The sequence below is a fragment of the Balaenoptera borealis genome (assembly GCF_965194805.1).
Source record: "Balaenoptera borealis genome assembly, chromosome: 5".
In the NCBI taxonomy this organism is placed as follows: Eukaryota; Metazoa; Chordata; class Mammalia; order Artiodactyla; family Balaenopteridae; genus Balaenoptera; species Balaenoptera borealis.
Window position 1 is genome coordinate 96097518 of NC_138862.1, and position 18411 is coordinate 96115928.

Sequence of the window (18411 nt, forward strand, 5' to 3'; positions counted from 1 at the left end):
AAACAGAATGGATGAGTAACTGAAATGAGTGAATACTAAATAGTCAGAAGCTCATGTAACAAATACCTTGAGACTTCAGGCTCTGAGCCTCACTAACCACCCACTTTCCATCCTGATGTCTGACTATCCCTTTACATTCAAGGGAAGCTAAACAGCAGTTGAGGAAGCTTTGGGGTCTTGCCCCAGAACTTCCAGGAACTAATTCAGTGGCTGCATGCAAGTCATTTGACTTTGGTGCCCCTGTCTCAGAAGAACTGACCAAAATGCTGAGCACCTAGATACCATGAGAAGATAACAAATATGAAGACCACATTTTCTCAGTATAATGATTTCATAGAATTTTAGGTCTGAAAGTGTTCTCCAAAATCAGGTAGCCCGCCCTTTCACTTTACAGATGAGGTCCGGAGAAAGGAGGCACTTGCCCAAGGCCACACAGCTGGTTACAGGCAAGAGTTCAGCTGAAATCCAGGAGCGTGACTGCTGAGGCAGTGCCGTCTCCATTCTATAGAGGGCAGGAGTCCACTGGCCAACAGACAAGACCAAAAAGGCGGGGCATGTTCCCCGGCCATCTTCTCCGCAACCACATTCACTCAAATGGAAAGAACACCCTTCTTCCAATAATTTTCAAAGACACGTATTTCTAAATTTGCTAACAAAGAGAAATTTATGGACTACAAACTAAACAATGAAGATAAAACAGTTCAAATAACATGTCAGATCCATGTATACATCTGAATGTCCTGGGACAGTCCTGATTTTGGATGTTCCGTGCGATGGTTCCACAGGCACTGCTGTAATTGTCATATCATGTGTCCCAATTTTTGGTCCCAGGATATTAGGCCACCTCACCTATACACCAAAACCTTCCCATTTGCAAACAGACACCTGTGGACCACAGTGGAGGCGCACACACACACACACACACACACACACACAGTTCCTTCTCCCTCCGTAACAAACTGACCCCCTTTCTCTGAGCTGAGCGCAGATGCACCGGGGTAGGCCTGGGAGTTCTTCTCCCTGGACAATATTAGCTCATGTCTTTCCACTCTAGGGAAAGGAAAACAATCATACCCGGACCTTCTGGCTTTGGTGATCGCAGTCATCGTCACCATCGTTGTCGCACTGGGGGTGAAGAATTCCGTGGGCTTCAACAACGTACTCAATGTGCTGAACCTGGCAGTGTGGGTGTTCATCATGATTGCAGGCTGCTTCTTCATCAACGGGAAATACTGGGCTGAGGGCCAGTTCTTGCCCCACGGCTGGTCAGGGGTGAGTTCATTCCTAAATCCCAGTGTAGCTGTTGCACGCTCTGCCTTCCACCCTGTGACAGTCTGAGACACACTTTCAAGAAGATGCTGCTTGTCTCATAACCTTCATGGCACTCTTTTCATCACCTTTTATCTGAATTTAATTGGAATGTTCTGAAGAAGTGGTTCTTTTTTATTTATTTGTTTCACAAACATTTGAGATCCTATTTTATGTGGAAAACAATAATAGACGAAGTTTTGGTCACTTGCAATATACCTAATATTACGCTAAGTGCTCTGCATATAGTATCTCATTTAACCTTCCTAATAACCTTGCAAGGAGGATATTTACATTCTGGTCTTACAGATGAAAAAAACTCACACTCAGAGAGGTCAAATGGCTTGCTATTAAGCACACAGTGTAAGTGCCCAAGTCAGGACCCAAAGCCAGGACTGTCTGACTCCACAGCCTGTACATGAGCAGCTCAGTCCTACAGAATCTCTCTACAGTCTATTCAGACAGTCCGTAAATACGCAAGGCAGTAAAGGAGGCCGGGAGAGTGGGCGGGTGAGGAAAGCAGGAGTGTTGCCTGGGTATGGAACAAGAAAAGAACAGTTTTCAAATCTAATCCCAACATTTGACCCAAGGTGGAGAGCCCTGCTGGGGTCTGAGAGCAGAGAAGCCCACCTGGTGTGGTCTGGGGGTTGGCAAGAGAGTGCGCTGGACCAAAAGGACATTTTCAGATCTCATCCCTGTGATCTGATGGTGTGGTTTATGCTAAAGAAAGATGGGAAGGTCCGAGTGGCAAATTCTTTATACTGAGAAGTACTAGTTCTAAGTCGCACCTGGATTCTTTCTCTAGCACGACTAAAAATGCTTACTTTATGGATTTACTGGTAAAATTCACCAGCTCATTCTTCTGTTTTTCAAATAGTAGAATATAAATCAGAGAATTTTGAGTTAGAAGGGATCACAGAGGTCACCTGGTCCCATCCCCTCACTTAACAGGTAAATAAACTGAGGCTGGGAGAGGCACACCCACCCAGAATCAGTGACAGAAGCAAGTCCAGGATTCCACCCGTTTTGCTTTTGTAGTTTTTGCTTACACTGGTTTTCCTCCAAGAGGTCCAGGGACCAGAAATAGCTCTTGGAGAACACTCAAAATAACTTCTGTGTATTCTAAACCATGCCACGCTGTTCAATGCAGAGAAACAAGCAAGGAAGCAATTTAAGCCAAGATTTCTAGTCTTCTGCTTATCAGTAAGAATTCTGCAGAGTTCATCCCTCTCCCCTGAAGTGAATAAATCCTAAAACTGGTTAAAACCAGAAGAAGAGACAAAGAAACACTGTTAACCCCATTGTGAATTCCCAAGTCTATATTTTCTTATGATACAAATCGTTCCCTTCCTATCAAATAAGAAAACAACAAATTATAATAATGAAAAAGAAAGAATGTTTTCCCAGAACTCAACTGCATTTTCATCATAGCACATGAAAATGTTCTCACCATTTTCTTAACAATGTAAGAAATTACTGGGTCATGGACCTACTACGAGACTTTGGCCAACAGTTAACTTCTGTGCTTTCAGGTTTTCTCACCTATCAAGTGGTAAAACTAATGACAACCAAATGTTTGCAAAAAAAGAATAAAATCTCAGATGTCTTTATGTGCACACTGTGTGGTTAGCAACAGCGATCATGACAGGAGGAAGCAGCTAGAATTTACCCACTACCTGCTGGGTGCCCAGCATTCAGCTCTAGGAATATTATCTCACGCTTATAACAAAACTTTAAAGCAGGTGCTGCTATCCCCAACTTACAAATGGAGAATTCAAGGCTCAGAGAAGCTGGGTAACTTGCCTGAAGTCACTTAGCTAGTCGGTGCCAGGACTGAAATTCCCACCCAGGTGTGTGGCTCCAACGTCCCTTCCACTACACTGAGTACTTTATGTATGATGACCCCTCCCTTCTGAGCCTTCTTTAAAAAAAAAGTAAGAATGTAATTAATCTGACATGTTACATTTTCATTTCCTTTAAGCCTTCACAAAGTCTTGGGGTCTTGGAGCTAGAAGGAGCATTAAGATGGGGGTATAGTTAAGCCAGCCCAGGCCAAATGTGCATTTTTACTAAGACATCATATCAAAGCAATTTGAAAACTCTTCTTAATTACTCAGATCATGTTTAATTTTCAAAATCTTCCTAATAACTTATCTAAATGGCACACACTGTAGTCTAGGCCCCATGTGAAAGACTGGAAATAGTCAATATCCTCTGTGTAGATACCCTTTGCCCATGCTGAAGAAGATGAACCAGTCTTTTAGCTCTTCCTTTTGTGCTTTGTTCTGGGGTCTTTATTCTCTTTGCGGGGTCTCCTCTCCCTGCTCAGGGGCTCCACATCCTTCCTCAGTCAGGAGCTGCCTCATCACGGAAGGAGCTAATCAAGCCAGGTTTAGGGGCTTCCCATTTACCCAATCCCAGTTCTCACTAGCTTCTACAGCAAGAAAAGAAAATTGGAAATCAGGCATAAAAAAGAAAGGAAGGATGCCATCCCTAACGATTTTTTCCTTATGACATACTCTTTCACATACACTTTTCATTTACTCTTGACCACAGCCTTGCAAGATAAGGACAATGATCTCCACGTTTATATCGAAATAACTGAAGTTTAGAAAAGTTAAGATCACAGATCTAGACTGTAATAGAGTTGAAATTCAATCCCAGTCCTAGATGAGCCAAAGCCCTTATTTACTCCATTACGTCCAGGTTTGCACGCATCGAACCAACTGTCTTTTTTGGCACCTTTGGCCACTGACCTCACTCCAACCCAAACCTGCTACCTGGAGTAGGCTTGTCATTGGTCACCAAAAAAGCTTGGCTGGCATTTTGGATTTTTCGCTGCAAATCCATATTCCCTGCAAGAAATTCAAATATATGTCCTAGGGCTTCCCTGGTGGCACAGTGGTTGAGAATCTGCCTGCTAATGCAGGGGACACGGGTTCGAGCCCTGGTCTGGGAGGATCCCACATGCCGCGGAGCAACTAGGCCCGTGAGCCACAACTACTGAGCCTGCGCGTCTGGAGCCCGTGCTCCGCAACAAGAGAGGCCGCGATAGTGAGAGGCCCGCACACTGTGATGAAGAGTGGCCCCCGCTCGCCACAACTAGAGAAAGCCCTCGCACAGAAACGAAGACCCAACACAGCCATAAATAAATTAATTAATTAATTAAAATATATGTCCTAGTGGCTGTGCCTAAAAACATCACTGAGCACAAAGGACAGCCCAGTGTGAAGATGCTGCTGACGCATCCTCCCTGCTATCCGCCTGGCCCTGGCTTTCTGCCTTGTACATTTCCTCTACAGCCGACTGCCTAGACCTGTTCTTTCTCGACTTTGGTTTCAGGTCGCTTTTCCAGTCCAGCAAGGCCACTTTGAATATGGATGCTGTTTTTTAAGATCTGACACCTTCTCATGAGCATGTCATCCACCAAGTGAATAAACACACTCCCTACTCTGTCATCTGACAGTTGTCAACAAACTCGAGTTGCCTACTTGGCAGCTTCATGAGCTTCTTCACTCCTTACAGAAACTCTGACCCCCACCCGTGACGAGGGGACAAGTGCAGAGTTTGAGTCCACTTTCTTCTTCGATCCCTTTCGGTAGGACGGGATGGAGGAAACCACTGTGGACAGAGCGGTTTGTAAGGATACCACTACATGACTTGAAACACAGTTTTCAAGGACTCTGAAAGAGTTAAAGAGCAATCCATCCTCCGGCCATGGACCCCTGAGAAGCCTACTCTTTCCCTGCTCCAACCACTTCCTTCCAAAGAAAATAGCATAAGGAATGGTTTACTCACTTACAGGTTCTGGGTCAAATGCTTCTTTGGTCTTGAAGAGCTTAAGAACAACAAACATTTTTTTCCCTATATCAAGTAACTGCTGGCCCTCAGCTGAACCCCTGCTTCCATCTGCAATTCCTCAGCCCTCGAACATTGTTGCATGCGTATTCGCTATATGTTATTTGTTCTCGATGCTATCTTATGGTTTCTCTTTAACCAAATAAGACACTCTACCAGCACAAATAGCTCCCAGGAAAATGGTTCAGAGCAAGTATTTGTGGGGAATGCTGACAGCCTCCAAACAAAGGAAAACCTGTTTCCCATGTCTCCACATTTGAATCCACTTGTTGGAACCTATTAGCACATTCCACTGTCGCTGTGGACAGGCTGCTAATAGATCTGGAGCATGAGGGTGGTAGGAAATGCTGTTAAAGCTGGAGTTTTGTCTTGTGACCTTGAGAGTGAATTATAAAAATGTGCCTAATGATCTCCTAGGCACATGTGGCAGACACGCCAAGGCAGAATACAGAGAGCTGCCTCATCCTAATGCCTCTCAAATATCAACAAGGCACAAGGGCCAGCTTTTAGGGATCCCAGACGCTGAGTAGCAGGCCAGCAATGACATTCTTGTGTCAACTAATTAAGCAGCGGCCCGCCAGCAACTGAGGCACGTGCTGTTTCCCCACAAACCTCTGTAGAGGGAAGGAGCCATCTGGATCGCCCGGCTGAGCAGCTACACCAGGTGGACTTTGGAAAGCAATTTCCATTAATGTCATCAAATAAAAATCAATACTGGTTTTTTTTATTTATATAAAACATTAAAGGAAAGTTAGGATAAAGTACAGATGAACCCAGAAACACACACACACACACACACACACACACACACACACTTCACCCATCAATTTAATTCACAGATGCTCACCCCTAGGTACCACACACATTCTTTCATGCATGGAAGTGTATCCTAATCGTAAATACAAGAGGCCGGATCTGAGATCTGGGTAGAGTGAAGTGGAAAGCAGTTTTAGTGGGTATTTGGGTAGAGACACATCCATACACAGTTTCATTTCATAGTTCTTTTGTATTTACCAGAGATTATTTGCTTACAAGGAAGAAAAACTCATTCAAACTAACTCAGGTACAAAGGTGACCCTATTTGCTAATTGTATTATCTTTTCTTACATAATCTGTTTATTTAATTTATATCTTGTTAGGTCAGAGTCTGTTTGATCTTGGCAGGTGCGCTGATTTTTCCCCACTTGCCCACAGTCCCCAGATCCGTTCTCTACCCCTCATGCTCTGTTCTGTGCTCCAGAAGACCCCCTGCTGGTTGCTCCCTGTTGGGTTTAGCCAATAGGTGATATCATCAGAAGGTGAGAAGAGAACAAGGCCAGGGTATTTCTTCCTCACTTCTTCCCAGCCTTGACCCCTACAGTGCCTTCATTGAAATCATTCGTTTGAACCATCTGAATTAAATTCCGTGTCCTGCCTATCACAGTCGAACCTCCAGATGTCCTACCTTTGATCTGTTTAGTCTTTCTTCAACCATAATTTCTTTCTAGTTCTACACGTGCAAGTTCAGGCTAACAGACATTCTCTTTGCAAACTTATTCTCTCTCTTCCCAACTTGATCATAGTTAATTTTCTGGTATCTAATCATTATCAGTAATTGCCATCCATTCTTTCATTCATCTGGGAAATAGCAGCATCCTTGTTTTACAAATAATATAGATATTTATTAATCTTGTTCAGTTTGTTACCACAGTCAAGGTAGCATTTCGGGTCGTGCAGTGTCCTCTAGACTCCAAGCACCAGGAAGTCAAGAGTACTCAGAGTACTTTTTGCACATAACTGCATCCACATCACCAAGCACAATTCCTGGTTCATGGGAGCAGTTAATAAAATGTGTCAAGTTCTAAAAGAAAAATAAGGAGGACGAGGAAGAGGAGGAGGAATTTGTGCCCTTGGTTTCATCTGTTCTAGAAAAACTTATAATAGTAATAAAATACTACTGATAAGAGGAATATTTATGAAGTACGTATTGTATTCTATGACTGTGGTTGACCGTATTATCTCATTTAATCCCTGGAACAATCCAACGAGCTAAACACGATTTTTATTTCCATTTAAATGATAAAGAAAATGAGACCCCAAGGGGTTAGGAACTTGTTCTAGGTCACCAAGCTAGTACATGGCAGAACCAACCTAGGTCTGACAGTCTACAGAATCTGCACTCCTAACCAAGTCCTATGCCACCCATTTGCATGGCTCTGTGATTCCCTCTGGAGACTTCAAAATTGGAAGGTGTCCCTCCAATTCTGTCTGGAGGTATCTTCCACTGAGTCTTCTTTTTCAGTTAAACATCCCCTGGTCCTCAGTTAATCTTCATATGGTACGGTTTACAGACTTCTCACCTTTTTCCAGGGTAGACTGGCCCTATAGTTCTTATTTAGGACCTTCCTACCCACCTACCCTCAGCAGGGAGCTCTTATAGTATCTATGACCTTTCCATCCAGCACTGATCACACCAAGTGGGCATGGCACTGTAGCCCTGGGACATCCTAATCGGGAGCAATGCATCTTCAGACTGATTGTCAGAAAAGGTCACTGTATGATTTACAAGAGGGGTGTGTGTGTGTGTGTGTGTGTGTGTGTGTGTACGGGAAAAAAGATGTTAAAGGAAGAGAAGACAGGACTGTTTTCTGGAAGCTGTCTTAAAGCAAGGCTTTCCTTGATTGGAGCAGCTTAGTGAGCCTACAGTCCCAGCAATCATTCATCCCTGAACACCAGAGACATTTTTTAGACAAATGAAAACAAGCACGTTTCCAAACCTGTGAACCTCCACATATGATGAGGTGAGATCTGTTTGACCTCCTTGTCTGGATGCCAAAGACACTTTCCACATCCTCAAATGGAGGACTTTGCTGGTGTGAAATTGGGAGTTATCTCCTCTCCCAGAAAGTATCCCCCTGGTGACAACTGCTTGTTTGAGAAGTTCTTTCTATTAGAATAGATCAGGAGTTCTTAGATTTCTTTGTGTGCAGTGGACTCCTTGGCAGTCTGGTGAAGCCGATGGACTCCTTCTGAATTATGTTTATACTATGTATAAATTGTGTTTATAAATGAATAACCTAATTACATAGGAGTTCGAAAGAAATCAATTACAGTTAACCTCTGAACAACACGAGTTTGAACCAAGCAGTTCCACTTAGGTGGATTTTTTTTCAAAAGTAAATACTACAGTACCACACCGGTCAGTGGTTGGTTGAATCTGCAGATACAGAACCACAGATATGAAGGAACCGAGTACATGGGGGAACCACAGACACAGAGGGCCAGTATAAGTTATACTCAAATTTTCAGCTGTGCTGTGGTCGGCACCCCTAACCCCCATGTTGTTCAAGGGTCAATTGTATATTGAAATATAGTTATAAAAATATTTTTAAATTGTGATATAACAATGTGCTTTGTTATTAGTGCTTTAAATATTAATATCTATGTCTAATAACTGACATAAATTGGACGTCACAATGAGCACAAGTGGTATTTCAAGATCTCTGCAACAACTAATACGATGGGAAAATAGCTGATTGCTATTGGTGACAAAGTCACAGGTACTGTTAGTCACCTACACTCATAATTGAAAGAAATGATAACATTCAGTTGAAGGGTAGTGAAAAGAAAGATGTATTTTTTTCTCTGCAAAATTCTCAGACCCTCCCCCACGAATTGCATGAACCCCAGAATAAGAACTTCCAGTTAGAGAACTGAAGCATTAAAGTCCTGACAGGAGAGACTGTAGAAGAGACCAACTCATTTTACAGATGAGCAAAGGTTGCTTTTGAAAGTTTGAGACGATCTTCCATTTTGTGATGTTCCTTGTAGGTTCCAGTTCTCAGTATTTTGTCTTTTACCTATTGAGAAGTCAGTAGGAAAGGTAAGAGTGAAAATTTAGGGACAGGTGTCTGCTTGGCACGTGTTTAGAATTTCATCATTTAAAACCGAATATGGAGAAAAGGAAAAAATGGTCAGTCCACAATGAGCCTCACTCCTGGACCCCTGGCTAGAGCTTGCAGGTTGCCAAATCCCCTCACCCCATACACAAAAGCCCAGAAAAATCTCTTTCATCTTCCCCAAATGGGACACCCCCAAGCATTCAAAGAGGCACATTTCTTACTTTCAGCTGATAATGAGAATGCTAAGGTGGGAAAACATAATTTAAACTTCGATAGATTCTTCGGAAGAAAGTCACACGCTCCTCAATGGAAGATTTTCACTGCTTGACTCATCAAGTCACAATCACCCTTGGGATCACATAGGCTCCTGTCAGACAGACATCCAGCAGATGTCACTGGATACCATCTCCTCAGCTTCACACTGCCTCACTCCTCATCCTTCCCCTGCCTTGTAGCCCAACAAGGCCACTCAAGCCCCCAAAAGGAACACTAAAATCAAATTGTCTCTCCCTGTCTTCCCATGAAAGACACTACACGATTTGAAGATCTGAAAATCTTTTATATCATTTCACATCTGGAAGATGCCCTGGAAATGATCTACCAGGGTCACTAACGGTAATTTGGGCAGGACAATTTGTTCAAAAGCATCTGAGTCCCCGACACTAAATGCCAGAAGCGCCCACCCCATGTCTCTGTGGTGGTCACAAGTACCTCCCTACATTTCCAAACATATCCCTAAGGGCAGTCATACAGACCCTGGTTGTGACTGAGAACCACTGAATGAAAACAAAGCACAGAGAAGTTAATGAGTTTCCCAAGACATAGGGATAGCCAACTTATTGATTTATTTATAACCCCACTTACTTCCAAAAATTATTTGAATGTGCTGAATGACCTAGTTTTTATTTGGATCTAATTCCTCTTATCTTCATTTTACACATGGGGGAATTTCCCAGTGTCACACAGCTAGAAAGTAGAGATCAGAACTCAAGCGTTTAGCACAAGTTCCACCATGTTACTCCTTCTACCACTCAGTACTGTTTGCCGGGCACCAGGCAATTCTGGGGACCACGTCAGGCCCTGGTGCTGCCCTGACACTCTGAGTCTGATAAATGTCTTCATCCCTATAGGTGCTGCAAGGAGCAGCCACATGTTTCTATGCGTTCATTGGCTTTGACATCATCGCCACCACCGGAGAGGAAGCCAAGAATCCCAACACATCCATCCCTTATGCTATCACTGCCTCCCTGGTCATCTGCCTGACAGCATATGTATCCGTAAGTACCAAATGCTTGTGTGACCCTCCTCATGGCCTTTTCATATTTGACCTTAAAATGTGGCTCTGGGACTGGGTTTCCTTCTGTCAGGAAGTAATCCTTTACTTGTGCCTTCTCGGTGTTGTACGCATATGTTTCGTGTTGCTCCCTCTTTTTACACTGGCTCAAGCTCACCCCACCCACCAATGACAAGGAGAAAATCAGGGCTCCAAACTGGAGACGGGAGAAGCCCCAGGTCCTCACTTCAGCCATGGCCCGCATCCCTGCTCCGTCCTATGCACAGGCTCTTGGTGTCCGCTGCTGCCCAGGGGAGAGTGTGCAGGGAGTGGGCTGCCGTCCAAGGAGCTCAGATCCCAGGCTGGCAGTAACGGGCGGGTGTGCAAGCAGAGGCACTGTGGGCCTCTGCGCACCCTTCTCAATGCTCTTCTGTCTTCTGGGAGCTTTGTGGCAGCAAAGAGGCAAGACTCTCCCAGGGTGGGGAAAGAGAATTCATCGTCCTCTAGAAATGCTTCTCCCTTAACTCTCGGGGGTGGGGGGTGCCGAGTGGGAGGAGATGTAATTTCTTTCTGCTGTTGCTCCCTCTTTTTACGCTGGCTCAAGTTCGCCCCTTCAGGTTTCCCTGCCAAGCAAAGTCCTTAGAATGGAGCCTTCAGGCTGTCTCCGGAGGATCACGCCCCTCAGACACTCCTCACACTTCTGATGTGTCATGTCTCAGCTCCCATCCCAGAATTTCTATCACAGAAATAGTTCAGCCACATGCAACATCCCCCTCAGCCCCTGGCAGCGGAGAGGACCAGCTGGTAAGCTGACAGATGTGTGCTTATACAAGTCGCCCCAAGTCCTGGGGGTCCCACTCACTTCAGTCACCACAATTATCATAGAAGGAGCCAGCAGCCGGGGTGCACCCTGTCAGCCCTGCCGCTCCTGCTGCCATGGCGTGCGACAAGAACCTCCTAACAACCCCGACCAAAAACACGGGAAAAACACCTTTAGCAACAACCTGAAGAAACCAGGCCAAGGGATCATTAAGGCAAGCTGCAAAACAGGATTGTCCTGGAAGCCAAAGGAAAACATGAGAGCAGCACTGGATGTGGTTTGCCCACCCAAATCTTTACGGATGGGTCAATTATCACCACCACCACCCCCGCCGCCGCCCCATGCACACACATGCAACTGGCTTCGTCTTATCCAACCCTGATGATCCCTGCAGACAGAATGTTCAGGAACAGCTGGGGGTGGGGGAAGCAGGCAGGGGTAGCAGCGGAGACACTCTGCTCTGCATTCCCCCTCCTACTCCTCCCTCACACCTCCCCTCCCCCAGGAGTCAGCCATTGTAGCACACACAGTAAAGTTAATAATCACAGCTCCTTCCTTAGAACAGTGCTTTATAGACTACAGAATATGTCTACACATCTACCAACTTTTGCCCATCCTAATCTAATGTGGGCAGGAGACACTCCGAGAGTTGCTGTAAGAATCTATCCCTCTCTCCTCAGGTCTACCCCGATGTTGCTGGGAAAGATTCCCTTTTAGAATGCGTGGGCCCTAACCATGCCTCCGGGGTTGTTTGGTCTTGTGTTGGCCAGCAAGCTGCCTTTCTACCACCAGGAAAACAGTCAAATTGCTGGGCTGTGGTCATTCATCCTGCTGTCCTCCCTAGTGGTGCACGGCTTCACTGGAGGATCTTGGCTCCTGAGAAATAGGCAAAGAGGTGATCTAGAAATGAACCACTCTCTCCTTTTCAGGCTCTGGACTCCCTCACTGATGCCAGGATTGGCCTTCACAGGCCAGGGGGCACCTGGTCTTATGACTGGCAGCTCCATCACCTGGGGCCAATTATGACGGGAGGGATGTTACAGCAGATCTATGACGTGTGAGGAGAAATAGGTCCTGGTTAAGCAAAGCCATAGTGGTCTTATAGCCCACAGTAGCACTGGATTCCATCCTGATGCCATAATTTATTTCTTGGCCTGCCTGGTTCCTGGGACTGAGCTACAGAGAGGAAATGGAAACATGAGTCCCGTCAGTTAATCGGTTGTGGATCTCCTACGCATTTATCTTTAGAGTTTTGATCTCTGGTCTTTAGGGTAAGATCTAGTACAGTTAAGATCCTGTAGGACCCTGAAAGTATAAAAGAAATGAGACTCTTGTCCATGCGGACATGGTGCTCATGGTCACTGCCAGGCCCTGGCTCTAGTGACTTTGGCTGCAGCTCCTTCCATCGGATAATATCTGCCCTTCATTGAACTATCAGTGTAGCTCTGCTTTCATGGAGCTGAAATACCTGCAGACTTATCCCTCAGATACAAAAGGGTCACAGAGAGATATTACAAATGATTTGGTCTAGTCCACTGAATTCACATGTGGGGAGAAAATACTGAGACCAAGCGTTCCAAAGGCCAAATAACTGGTCTAAAGTAAAGGCACGTGCCAAGAAGTGGCAGATCCAAGCTCCCATGCAGGACCAGGCCTCTTTCCTCTCCTATGGGACCTCCATCTATGCTTCAGACAGACCCCTCTACCTCCAGCCATGTTTCCTCTTGTTTTAACAGGTGAGCATGATCTTAACTCTGATGGTGCCATATTACGCAATTGACACGGAATCCCCGCTCATGGAGATGTTTGTGGCTCGTGGGTTCTATGCTGCAAAGTTCATAGTGGCCATCGGGTCAGTTGCAGGACTGACAGTCAGCTTGCTGGGCTCCCTCTTCCCAATGCCGAGGGTCATTTATGCCATGGCTGGCGATGGGCTCCTTTTCAGGTAAGGGGTATGCTCAGTGGCATTTATTCTATTCTTCCATGCCTGCCCAGGGAGACTGCCACCCACTGTCAGCCTGACTGTAATTTTGATGTGAGTACCTGTCACATAGACAATGGAACTTGTCATATATCTTGGCAAAGGGTTTGAGGGAAATTAGTTTAGGTCCTAAAACAGCCCCTCCATTTGATTCTGGGTCCCTCAATCTAGCAACAAACTAATATGTCCCCCCAATGGCCCCCTCCCCTCTTATTTGACATTGTATAAAGATGATGAGTGCCAAAATGCTACACTGGGTGGCCTCCAGAAGGAAGAACCCATCCCAGGGGCATCTGAGGCTTGCCCTCACATTGAGGCCTGACGACTACCCCTCTGAAGCTGAAAAAGTTCACAGTTACAATTAAAGAGAGGATAAGACCGTCTGAACAGAGCCTAATAACAGTAGCAACAATTGCTACCATTTATTGAACATTTGTGTATCCCAGGTATATGGTATCCCATTTAGTCAGCACAATAACTCTATTTTACAGAAGAGTATACTAGATGAATATACTCAGAGAGGTTAAAAAAAAAAAAACTTGCCCCAAATCCCCCAGCTGCTGGGTGGCGGGGTCAGGATTTGAACTCAGGACTGTCTGACCCCGACAACCAGACTTTTAACCACACCAATATACTGACACTTCCAGCCCCCTAAGCTGGCCATGAAGTAGCCTATCTGCCCATGGTACAAGGGGATGTGGCCCCATCTCTTGGTTCCTAGTGTGTACTGTGTGAAGAGCTTGCAGGGAAGGCATTCTTCAAGCGCACAAAACAAGGAGTAAACCTCCAAGGAGCTCTCAGGAGTGCAGAGGGATCCAGCTCAGGGACTTTATCTCTGCCATAGGCTGTCACATTCTGCACCGTTTCCTCCGCATACCCCCTGAGGTCACCACTGCGCTGTGACCTTGGGGGAGCTGGAAAGATCAAGAAAAGACTGACTAGCTATCTATTTTATATTTGGTAGTGTATATATGTCCATGCCACTCTCTCACTTCGTCCCAGCTTACCCTTCCCCCTCCCCGCAGCCGCATAGCACAGGGAGATCAGCTCGAGCTTTGTGACCACCTAGAGTGGTGGGATAGGGAGGGTGGGAGGGAGATGCAAGAGGGAGGGGATATGCGGATATATGTATATGTATAGCTGATTCACTTTGTTATAAAGCAGAAACTAACACACCATTGTAAAGCAATTATACCTCAATAAAGATGTTAAAAAAAAAAAAAAAAGAAAAGAAAGGGCTGACCATAGTGGAGGTGTGACAACTTCACACATTCAAAAGGTTTTTCAGCTATCAAAGAAAACCAAGAGGAAAGATGCTGGGGCTCCGAGCACAGTTTATAGTCTTGTTTGAATCATGGAAATAAGGGAGGAATGGAAGAGGAGGGAGGAGGGAGTGCCAGAATGAAAGAGGAGGAGGGCGGGAACCTACCTAAGCCTCCAGGAACTGCTAAAGAAGGGTGCCATTCAGTCACCCGTGTTGGTCTTCTCTATCTTCTCCAGTTAGTAAGTGGCCGGATTTAGCCTTCATCCAGGAGCACATGTTCTCAATGACTGTACTATTTTGCCAACCAAATCCCTGTACTTCTGTTGTAGAGCAAGCGCTTCTCAAGCTTTGGCATAAATCAGAATCCTCTGGAGGTTTTCTAAAGCGTAGAGTTTGATGGGCCCCGCTCCCAGAGAGCCTGACATGGTAGGTCTCAGGTAAAGCCTGAGAATACATATTTCTAACAAGTTCCAAGGTGATGCTGATGCTGTTGATCCACGGACCACACGTTGGGTCAGACAGGTGTAGAGGACCCCCAAGCGGATGTATGACTTCGCCAAGTATCCCTTCTTCATAGCAAAACCTATGCTCAATTTAGATTTCTGAGAACCCCCTAGATTCAATCAACCCATCACATCACATAATGAAGTAGGAATTTTAATAAAGAAGTTTGGCTCAAACTCAAGGAATTAAAGTAAATTCTGTTTAAATTATATTCCGGGAACCGAATCCTGGGGTAGGAATAGCAGCTGTATTTAAAGCAGTGAATCCAGAAGTAAGCTGGAGAAGCAGGACCAGGAGGTGTTAAACCATGTTGAATCAATCCCCACGTGTAGCTCACCGTGAACCCTCTGCTTGCCCCTCCCTTCAGGTTCCTGGCTCACGTGAGCTCCTACACGGAGACCCCAGTGGTGGCCTGCATCGTGTCAGGGTTCCTGGCAGCTCTCCTCTCCCTATTAGTCAGCCTGAGAGATCTGATTGAGATGATGTCCATCGGCACCCTCCTCGCCTACACCTTGGTCTCTGTCTGCGTCTTGCTCCTTCGATACCAACCAGAAAGTGACATTGACGGGTTTGTCAAGTTTTTGTCTCAGGAGCACACAAAGAAGAAGGAGGGCATTCTGGCTGAGTGTGAGAAGGAAGTTTGCTCTCCCGTGAGTGAAGTGGAAGAGTTTTCCGGCCCAGCCACCAACACATGTGGGGCTAAGAACTTACCATCCTTGGGAGACAATGAGATGCTCATAGGGAAATCAGACAAGTCAACCTACAACGTCAACCACCCAAACTACGGCACCGTGGACGTGACCACAGGCATAGAAGCCGATGAAACTGAAAACATTTATCTCATCAAGTTAAAGAAGCTGATTGGGCCCCGTTACTACACCATGAGGATCCGGCTGGGCCTTCCAGGCAAGATGGACCGGCCCACAGCAGCGACAGGGCACACGGCGACCATCTGCGTGCTCCTGCTCTTCGTCCTCATGTTCATCTTCTGCTCCTTCATCATCTTCGGTTCCGACTACATCTCAGAGCAGAGCTGGTGGGCCATCCTTCTGGTCATTCTCATGGTGCTGCTGATCAGCATCCTGGTGTTTGTGATCCTGCAGCAGCCAGAGAACCCCAAGAAGTTGCCCTATATGGCTCCCTGTCTCCCCTTTGTGCCTGCCTTTGCCATGCTGGTGAACATCTATCTCATGCTGAAGCTCTCCACCATCACGTGGATCCGGTTTGCGGTCTGGTGCTTTGTGGGTAAGCAACTTCCTTTGAAGCCTTGAGAGTTCCCTTCTAAGGCCTTGATCAGGCTTATCTCAAAATTACCTCCTAGCTGGACTGGGCATCACTATTCCGAGAGAAATCTGGCTGGTTCTGTGGATCCCTACTTCCTGCTTTAGAGTCAAAACAGCCAATTGTGCCCTTTCTGCCTGTTATGGTCTTGGTTGTTAGTCTTGAAGAATGATACTGATCAATCCTTCACTTCATTGAATACTATTACTGGATGTTCTTCTTGTGGATAATTAGTATCATAGAAAGTCCACTTAAAATGAATCCACATTTTTAAAAAGGACAAAAATAACATAAAAATGAGGGTGGGAAAGGCTGATTGGAATTCTTAAAAACTAAAAATTATGAAAAATTTTATTTATCTTACGTTCAACAAAATTAAAATAGCAATCATGCCATGTTTTTTTAAATGAGCAAACTATGAATTAAGTATGGGGTTTTAGGCACAGTTTTTTGACAAAATTGTATCACGGCACCATTTAACAGCCCTCACTTTTTGTTGACTTTGCAAAATATTCAAGTTTTTCATTTTTTCCCAAGATCTTTCTTCATCCTTTGATATCCCAATCATTCTCTTGGGAAGTACCCATCATACCATCATCCTTGTTGCTTTTCTCTTCTTCTATTGATAACTGATAGGACTCTGTTGGGTCATCAACGTCCACAGCTTCAAGTGAATTACTATTGCTCTCTCTAAACTCACTTTCACTGCCTTCAGGAAGTCCTGTATCATTCCCAAGATTTCTAGTTTTCCTTTGGGATCAATTTATATTATATTCACATTACATGTTTTATCCTATATGACCATCACTGATGTTTATGAAATTGCTGGGGATTGGCGCTCGTGATAACTTGAGAGGGATGTTTAAGTGAAGACTAATTTTAAAGTTCCTTAGTTATTTTTATATTTCCTATACAACTTGGTAACCCTGGGGTCTCTGGTAACAAATACTTAGCTAAGCAGAGTCCTTAGGTGCTTTGAGGAATAGGAAAGTAGAGAATAAGTAACTCAGCCTTAAGGGAGGCAAGACAAATATGTGTGAATCAACCAGCCTGGGCAAGGCAGCATAGAGAGTCACTGAGTTGTAGCCCATCCACTCCTTGAGGTCAGGGATATGGGTGTTCAACCCGGTGACCTCTGTGCCAGAACATAGTTCGTGCTTAATAAATACTTCTATGATTGTAAAGCACTCTTCAGACGAATAAAAGGAAACTTCCAGTCAGAATAGCTGGAAAGGACTTTAAGGAGGTAGAATTTGAACTGGGCCTATAAGATAGGATTTAGGTAGAGGGAAGTGGGGGGAAAACACAGTATTCAAAGGAAAGAACATATGTCTCCCAGAAGACTCCTCACATCCGAAGGCCATCCAATGCCTTCCTGTAAGCATTTTGTACCAATTTTTCACTACCCTCAGCCTCATCCCTTGTTAGACTTTAAGGGCTCTCTTGAGAGGACCCCACCGACTCATCAAAGTTCTAAACAGTTACATGATTTATTCACAATCTCTCTTTTCTGTTTAAACATTTTTCCACTGGAACAAGAAGCTAACCAATGGAAAGATGCTATTGTGGGTAGAAATGAATGAAGTGGGTAGAAATATTAGAGTCATGTATTTGTCAAATGAATGAAGGCACAAACACAAATACACATGAATTTATTCATCTTTTCCTGGACTATTTAAGCTAGAGGAAGCCTCCAACATCTAGTACAGTGTTACCCACAATGTGGTGACCGTTCCATTGTTAATATTTGGACTGATTTTAGAGAGTATATGAATGAACTTTTTAAAATATTATATGATTATTATTCACTTTCACAAATACTAGAAAAATATATACATTCACATGAATCTGGTGATTATTTTTAAACTTTAAAAGTGAGTCAAGGAGATTCAAGATGGCAGAGAGTAGGTGGACGTGGAGTTCATCTCTCTCCACGGATGCATCAGGAATACATCTGTAGATGCAACAATTCTCAGAGAACACCAGCTGAAAACTAGCAGAAGACCTTGGACACTGGAAAGGACTATAAAGATCCCTGCATAACTGGGTAGGATGGAAAAAAAGAAGGGAGAAGGAGGAGGAGAGGAAGCAGGACAGGACCTGCACCCCAGGGAGGGGAAGCTGAAGCAGAGGAGAGAGCCCCGAATTCGGGGAAACCCCCTCTCTGACAGGGAAATAGACTGGGACAGAAGGGAAGCATTAGAGGCTGTCAGAAGAGGGTGAAGCGGCCAGTCTGTGGCA

At 44.9% G+C, this 18411-nt stretch overlaps 1 protein-coding gene across 2 annotated transcripts in view; it reads left to right on the plus strand.

The window, feature by feature from the left end:
* SLC7A14 (solute carrier family 7 member 14) overlaps positions 1 to 18411 on the plus strand; it is a 140277-nt gene that overhangs the window by 82582 nt on the left and 39284 nt on the right. For both annotated transcript variants that reach the window (XM_082393993.1, XM_082393992.1), the window contains exons 4-7: positions 1055 to 1272; positions 10178 to 10324; positions 12877 to 13085; positions 15257 to 16134. In XM_082393993.1, the coding sequence (XP_082250119.1) occupies positions 1055 to 1272; positions 10178 to 10324; positions 12877 to 13085; positions 15257 to 16134 (1452 nt within the window). The remainder of the gene's footprint in view (positions 1 to 1054; positions 1273 to 10177; positions 10325 to 12876; positions 13086 to 15256; positions 16135 to 18411) is intronic.